Raw genomic sequence first — 8,144 nt, forward strand, 5'->3', positions numbered from 1 at the left:
ATACCCTTTGTTCAAGATCAGCTGGCTGTATGTTTTGGGGTTGATTTCTGGAGTCTCTACTCTGTTCCATTGATCCTCATGTCTGTTTTTGTGCCAATACCATGCTGTTTTGATTATCACAGCTTTTTAATATATTTTGGGGTTAAGAAGTGAGATGCCACCTACACCTGTCTTCTTGAGCAGGATGGCTTTAGCGATATGGGGTCTTTTATGACTCTAGACAAATTCTATGATTGTCTTTTAAGCTCTGTGAAGAATGTCTCTTGTAATTTTATAGGGATTGAATTAAATATGTAGATTAATTTGGATAGACTTATCATTTTGATTATATTAATTCTGCCAATCTAGGAACATGGGATGCCCTTCCACTTTTTTATGTCCTTTTCTATTTCCTTTTTAAGGATTTCATAGTTTTCCTTATAGAGGTCTTTGATTTCCTTGGTTAGTGTTATTCCTAAGTATCTTATACTTCTTGTGGCTATAGTAAATGCAATTACTTTCTTCAGTTCTGTCTCTGTCTGCTTGTTATTGCATATAGAAATGCTATAGATTTTTGTAAATTAATTTTGTATCCTATGACTTTACTGTATGCATTTATTACTTTGAGGAGTTTTTTCATGGATACTATTGGATCTTCTATGAATACAGTCATGTCTTCTGCAAACAGAGATAATTTTAGCTCTTCTTTCCTTATTGGAATTCCTTTTATTTCCTTCTCTTGTCTGATCACATTGGCTAAGACTGCCAGTACTATGTTGAATAGGAACAGAGAAAGTGGGCAGCCTTGTCTTGTACCAGTTTTAGTGGAAAGGCTTTCAGTTTTTCCCCATTCAGTATAATGTTATTTGTGAATTTTATTATGCTGAGAAACAATCTTTCTGTGCCAATTTTCCTGAGAGTCTTAATCATAAAACAATGTTGTATTTAATCAAATGCTTTTTCTGCATCAATTGAAATGATCATATAGTTTTTATCTTTCTTTCTGTTAATATGGTGTATTACATTTAAGATTTTGCATACATTGAACCTCTTGTGCATTCCTAAAATAAAGCCTACCTAGTCATGGTGAATAACCTTTTTTATATGCCGTTGAATACAGTTAGCAAGTATCTTCTTGAGAACTTTTGCATTCATCTGAGATATAGGTCTGTAGTTTTCCTTTTTTGTCATATCCTTACTCATTTTGGGAATGAGGTTAATAGAGGCTTCACGGAATAAATTTGGAAGAGTTTCTTCCTTTGGATCTCTAGAAACAGTGTAAGTAGAATGGAGGTTACCTCTTATTTAAAAGTTTTGTAGAATTCAGCAGTGAAGTCATCAGGACCTGAACTTTTCTTCATTGGGAGGTTATTTATTATCGATTCAATCTCATTGCTTGTTAAAGGTCTATTCAGGCCTTCAATGTCCTCCTGAGTCAATATTGGTAGATTATGTGTGTCCAGGAATACGTCCATCTCATCCAGGTTTTCTTCTTTGTTAACATATAGTAGCCCCTAATATCCTCTAATGATGTTTTGCATTTCTGTTATGTCTGTTGTAATGTTGCCTGATTCATTGCAAATTTGATTTATCTGGCCCTTTTTCTCTTCTACTTAATTAGTCTATCTAATGGTGTGTCAATCTCATTTATCTTTTCAAAGAACCAGCTTTTGTTTTAATTTATTTTCTGTATAGTTCCTTATTTTCTATTTCATTTATTTCTACTCAAATCTATTATTTCTTTTCTCCTGGCATTTTTTGGATCTTTTTGTTGTTGTTTTTCCAATTCCCTGAGGCATGATGTTAAATTGTCCTTTTGCACGTTTCCACTTTTTCTTCTGTTCACTAATTGCTGTGAACTTCTCTCTTATGATTGCATTTGCAGTGTCCCATAAATTTTGAAAACTCATGTACTCATTATCATTTGTTTCCATGAATCTTTTAATTTCAGTCTTAATCTCTTCAGTAGTCATGAAGTCATTCAGAAGTAGGTTATTTAGTTTCCATGTCCTTGTGTATTTTCAAGGGTTTTCCTGAGATTAATATCAAGTTTAATTCCATCATGGTCATAGAAGATGCTGGATATATTTTCTACATCTTTGAATCTGTAAAGGCTGGTTTTGTGCCCTATTTTGTGGTCAATCTTCATGAAAGTACCATACGGGTCTGAGTAAAATGTATATTTTGTTTTGGAGGGTGGAAAGTTCTATAGATGGCTATCAAGTCCATCTAACTTATGATATCATTTATCACTTATGAATCTCTTTGCATATTTTTTGTTTTGTTGACCTTTCTAAAGGAGATAATGGAGTGCTGAGACCTCCAACAATTATTGTGTTATAGTATCCTCCTTATAGATATAGCAGTCTTTCCTTTACATATTTGGCTGCTCTGGAATTGGGTGCATAGATACTTATAAGCATTATATCTTCTTCATGGATTAGCCCTTTTACTACTATAGAATGCCCTTTTTGTCTCTTCTTACAGTTTTTGTCTTAAAGCCTATTTTGTCTTAAATCAATATAGTGACTCACACTCTTTTTTGGTTTCCATTGCATGGAATACCTCTTACCAGCCCTTCACTTTTAGTCTATATATGTCTTTGTCCATGAGATGGGTTTCTTGTACGCAGTAGATGGAGGGTTTCTAATTTTTAATCCATTTAGCAAGTCTGTGTCTCTTGATGGAAGAATTTAATCCATGAACATTCAATGATATTTTTATATTTCCAGACTTGTCCCTACCATTAAGTTTGCCATATTCTTGATTGTTTTTTATTCTCTTATTGCTGTCTCTAGTTTTCTTGATATAGCAGTCCTTTCAGAATTTCTTGAAAAGCTGTTCTGTAGTTGGTAAATTCTATCAGGTCTTCTTTATCTGAGAACGTTTTTATTTTCTTATCCCATATGAAGGATAACCTTGCCAGGTATAGTACTCTTGGTTGTATTTCTTTTTAATTTAACACTTTGAATATATTTCCCCATTCTTTCCTTGCTTGCATTGTATCCAATGAGAGGTCCAGTGTTAGTTTGATGGGATAGCCTTTGTAAATGATTTGACCTTTCTCTCTTGCCAATCTTAGTATTTTGTCTTTTTCTGTGGTTTTGGTCAATCTAGCTATGATGTGCTATGGAGAGAATGCTCTTAGATTGGTTCTACTTGGGGTTTGCTGTATTTCTTGGGTCTGGATGTTTGATTGTCTCTCTAGACTTGGGAAGTTTTCTTCCAGGATTTAATGGAATAGATTATCAATGTCCTTATTAGTTTCTTAACATTCTGGGATACCAATTGTTTGGATTTTGGGCATTTCATGGTATCTAGTATTTCTCATATAGTATCCTCAGTTTTCTTGGCTGTTTTCTCAGTAATTTTGATCATTTTTTTCTAGGTCATTTGTTTTGTCTTCTACCTCCAAAATTTGATCTTCTGCATGGTCTAACCTGCTTTTGATACTTTCAAAGGACAATTTAATTCCCTGTATTACAGCCTTTTATGTAACAGTTCAGTTCTTTTTATGGTGTCCAATTCTTATTTCATATCACAGAAGGACTTCATCTCTTGAAGCTCAAGGTCTCTTTTCTCTTGCATCTTAGAGACTTTTGTTACCATAAATATTCTAAATCTTTTTTCTGACATTTCAGTAATATCCTCTAAGTTTTTTCTACTTAGAGACAAGTTAAAGTGTTCCCTTGCTGGAGATGTGCTACTGGATTCTCTCATCCTTGAAATTCTTCTCCAATTTTTAGTCATTTGGTAATGTATTCACTTCTGGCCAATTTGTTGGAGAACGATTCTGTGACTATGAGCTCATGTGTTTTTTCCCACTGTGAAATAATTTGGTGCTATTTTATCTCTTCTACTGTGTCTTCCAATGCAGAAATCACAGGAGGAGTTTTGCAATCCGATTTATGAAAGAGAATTTCACTATTTTTGCAACCACTTCAGTGAGGTGCAAAGAATTCTCTAAAACTCACAATGTTCAGATGTTTAGTTCCTATGCACCTAGTCATCTCTAGGCAATGGGTAAGGGCTGAGCAGGAAAACAGGAAAATAAGGTAAAAGGAAAAGAAAGTAGAAAAATAGAAATAGGGAGAAAAAGCAAAGAAAAAAGAAGGAAAATACTAGGAGAAAAAAAGGAAAACAATAGAAATACGTTGCAGAAAATGAAATTGAGTTAAAAATGCAAAACTGTGCAGTGCACTTGCATGCCCCAGAAAGACCCAACACAGACAAAGGCAGAGGTATCTGCACACTTTCTGTCCTAGATGAGGGAAGAAGAGACAAACTAACAAGAGAAAGGCACAAACAGGGTGGAAAACTTTTTTTTTTTTAAAGAAAAAAATTTGGAAGGGACAGAGAAGACCAAGAGGGAGACACTTGCCTACCTGGCTAGCACTGGGGTTGGGGGGGTGGCCCTAGCTTGGGGGTGGTTTCACAGCTATGAAGTCGAACTCAGAGGCCCAACACAGGCAAAGGTGGAGATGCTTCAATGCTTTCTGTCATGGCTAGTACTGGGGTCTGCAAGAGGGGCCCCTAGATGGAGGTGGGGAGCTTCACAGGTATGAAGCTGAACCCAGAGACCCAACACAGGCAAAGGTCATTTTGAGCAATTAAAAAAATTTTTTTTCATGAGAAAAAGCATAGCAAGAGCATGTATGCATGTGCACAAGGAAGGGGGAAAGAGAGAGAAAGAGATAGACAGATCATGCCACCTCCCCACCCCCCACCTCCCAATAGGGTATGATCATGCCACAGTTCTCTCACTCCAGCCCTCCAGATCATCAGGATCTTCAGTACACAGATCATACCTGGTGTGTTTCAGGTCAGCTCAAGATTTGAACCTACACCTTTCTGGTGGTGACGACCTCCCCACGAGAACATGCCTCTTGCAAAGGACCTCCTTCACCCCTCTCCGGAAGAGGAGAAGAGGAAACACAAGAAGAAGCGCCTGGTGCAGAGCCCAAATTCCTACTTCATGGATGTGAAGTACCCAGGATGCTATAAAATCACCACAGTCTTTAGCCATGCACAAACGGTAGTTTTGTGCATTGGCTGGCACCTTGTCCAGCCTACAGGAGGGAAAGCGAGGCTCACAGAAGGATGTTCCTTCAGGAGGAAGCAGCACTAAAAGCATCCTGGCTTAAGATGAGTGAGAAACCATCCCAATAAACACATTTTGGATTGAAAAAAAAAAAAAAAAAAAAGATTTGAACCTACAGTCAGCCATATAGCTTCCAGTATCACTGATTAGTATTCTACTACTCACAACCACCAAGTCTGGGACTATTCTGAGTAACTTAAAACCCTATATGAAGCTACTTTTGGTAAGAGTTTATTTTATTTTAGATTTTCACCATAGGATGAGTGCATTCTCTAGAGAGAGAAGGAGAGAGAGAGAAGGAAAGTGAGAAATCACACCCAGAGGGTGTAACCATAGTCTCTTTTCCTTTAGTCTCCTCTCAGGGTTTTAGGCATGTGTGAACACCTACTTGGTGTGTTTTCCAAGCCTCCAGGTCCAGGACTCGAGCTGTGGAGTTGGCCATGTGGGATCCAGACTTAGCCACCATACTACTGACTGACCCTTGGTGGGAGTTTTTAAATCAGAAATACATCTTTTTCATAATTAACAAAAGTTCCAGGATATACTTATATAACTAAAAATGCATTTTAAAAACAGAATGAAGTTTTTTATCAGCCATGAAAGTTAGAAATCTTGTACTCAAAGCAGAAGTCTTCTAAAAATATGTATATTATTCACTGTAGTTTATGACTGAAAATACAAACCTCCCCTACATTACAATGAAGCTACTCCAAATGCTTCAGTAGAATGAAACATAAGTAAACACTCTAAGACATTACTATTCAAGGAAGACTAGGTGGTAAAAAGTATAAAACCTTACTTTTAGTACATATTTGGCCTTCTGATAAATGAAACAGAAAAGGTTTTTTTTTTTAAAAAAAAAAAAAAACAGGTCAAAACAAATACCACCACTTCTGAAGTTCACCTGTTGGCATATTAGACTTCATTTGATGCCATTAATGTAAAAATTATCCAAGAAGCTTATAACTAAAAGTACATTAACTTCTGTGCTCTTTTATTAATCCATTTTTTATAATTTGCAATCATTGTGGTTTAGTTATTTCAGCTTCAAAAGGAAACTGAGTTTTTTCCCCTAATCTTATAGGAGTATAGGAAATATAAATTTAAAAAAAAGTTGAAAAAATAAATAAGACAAATATATTTAAATGTCCAGGGTATTTTTTACACCCTTAATTACTATGGCATGTTATTTCTCTCCTCTTCCTAAAAGAGGCTTAAGGACTTCTGCTCTGGGGTCAGGTGGGTGGCACCACAGTAACGTGTTACGCAAGCAATGCTAGATGCGCATGGAAGATCATAGGTTTGGTTCCCTGGTCAACCTGTACAAGCTTGGAACAACCACCTGTGTATTCCAGGAAGGCTGAGATGAGGGGGGAATCGTGGCCTGAGACCCTGTTAAGGGTGCCTGTTTCTCTCAGTATTTCACTTCTAGGAAAAAAAATAAGTAACCTTAAGGGGGACAGAAAAATTTGTTTGGAAGGGGTAAAACAATTTTTCTGGAATACCAGGCTCAGGTGAGGATGTGCTCCTATAGAGATATAAGAAGATTAAATAAAATAAAAGTTATGTATGAAAAAGTGTTCAGACATTCAGCCAGAAACAAAAGGTACCTTCTCTGGGCAAAGTGATTATTTAAAAGAAATATTAAGGATACAGACATGCAAGTTCCCAAAAGAATACCCCAGACAGCTCCTCCTCTGAAGCCCAGAGTTGATGAACTTTGGCCCTTTAGCATTCTGATGAGTTTGGAGTATGAAAATTAGTGGCTAGAATAAACGGGGAAAAGCAGTTTGGAGGTAACAGTCTATAGAGAGTGAGAGCAATGAGCAGAAATCGCACATAGTCATACAGGCAATATAAATGCAAGAAAGAAAAAGTAACGCTAGTATACTGCAGGGCTCAACCATCCTCACTGACATGGTTGTAAACATTTAAACACTGAATATTAACATAACCATACCCACACAGTCAGTGGAGGGATGGATCTAGTAGGACAAGGGAAAGTCGTCTTCCCTAGAAGGTAGTTAATATTTGATCCCTAACATTGTTCTTTTTGAATCTTAATTTTTAAAGTAGAGATTTGGTAGTAAATTCCTCACTAATCAGTTTAAAGATGTTAAAAATGCTGTCTCTGAGGAGCAAAACGTGGAAGTTAGGATGGACGGGCTGCTGAGTTTAGTCAAAAAAAGTTATCAGACTATTTGATTCTCCAGAATCTATAGCACTTATAATTTGGGAGGTTTTTGTTTGTTTTAACTTGCCAGAAAGCACATGCAACTTGCCTGGGGGCAGAGGTTACAGGGGAGAAGGGCAGAAAGAGGAAAAAAGTAAGAAAGCATCTCCCCAGTGAGGGATGGTCACATGGCAATCCCTTCTCCTCCATTTCTCTCTCCTTTCAGGATTTTGGGGACACATATTCACATGCCCAGAATGTTTCTCAAGCCTCTGGGTCTGGGACTTGAACACACTGTTGGCCAAATGGGATCTAGCTGCATTAACTGACATGCCACTAGCTGTTTCAGGGAGATATTTTTCAAAGCTAAATTTGAAAGTAAGTTAAATGAAAACTGTTTATGGGGGGGGGGGGGGGAAGACAAGAGGGGAAAAGTAACGTGTTACGCAAGCAATGCTAGATGCGCATGGAAGATCATAGGTTTGGTTCCCTGGTCAACCTGTACAAGCTTGGAACAACCACCTGTGTATTCCAGGAAGGCTGAGATGAGGGGGGAATCGTGGCCTGAGACCCTGTTAAGGGTGCCTGTTTCTCTCAGTATTTCACTTCTAGGAAAAAAAATAAGTAACCTTAAGGGGGACAGAAAAATTTGTTTGGAAGGGGTAAAACAATTTTTCTGGAATACCAGGCTCAGGTGAGGATGTGCTCCTATAGAGATATAAGAAGATTAAATAAAATAAAAGTTATGTATGAAAAAGTGTTCAGACATTCAGCCAGAAACAAAAGGTACCTTCTCTGGGCAAAGTGATTATTTAAAAGAAATATTAAGGATACAGACATGCAAGTTCCCAAAAGAATACCCCAGACAGCTCCTCCTCTGAAGCCCAGAGT

The 8,144-nt window shown here is 37.1% G+C and overlaps 1 protein-coding gene across 1 annotated transcript; it reads left to right on the forward strand.

Annotated features, from left to right (window-relative positions):
• The first annotated feature begins 4,840 nt into the window (after positions 1-4,840).
• LOC102469652 (40S ribosomal protein S27) lies at positions 4,841-5,107 on the forward strand. Its single transcript, XM_014586189.2, has one exon. The coding sequence runs from the start codon at positions 4,859-4,861 to the stop codon at positions 5,105-5,107; it is 249 nt and encodes an 82-aa protein (XP_014441675.1). The 5' UTR covers positions 4,841-4,858.
• The last annotated feature ends 3,037 nt before the right edge of the window (positions 5,108-8,144 follow it).

This window comes from Tupaia chinensis, unplaced genomic scaffold, assembly GCF_000334495.1.
Source record: "Tupaia chinensis unplaced genomic scaffold, TupChi_1.0 Scaffold000117_2, whole genome shotgun sequence".
In the NCBI taxonomy this organism is placed as follows: domain Eukaryota; kingdom Metazoa; phylum Chordata; class Mammalia; order Scandentia; family Tupaiidae; genus Tupaia; species Tupaia belangeri.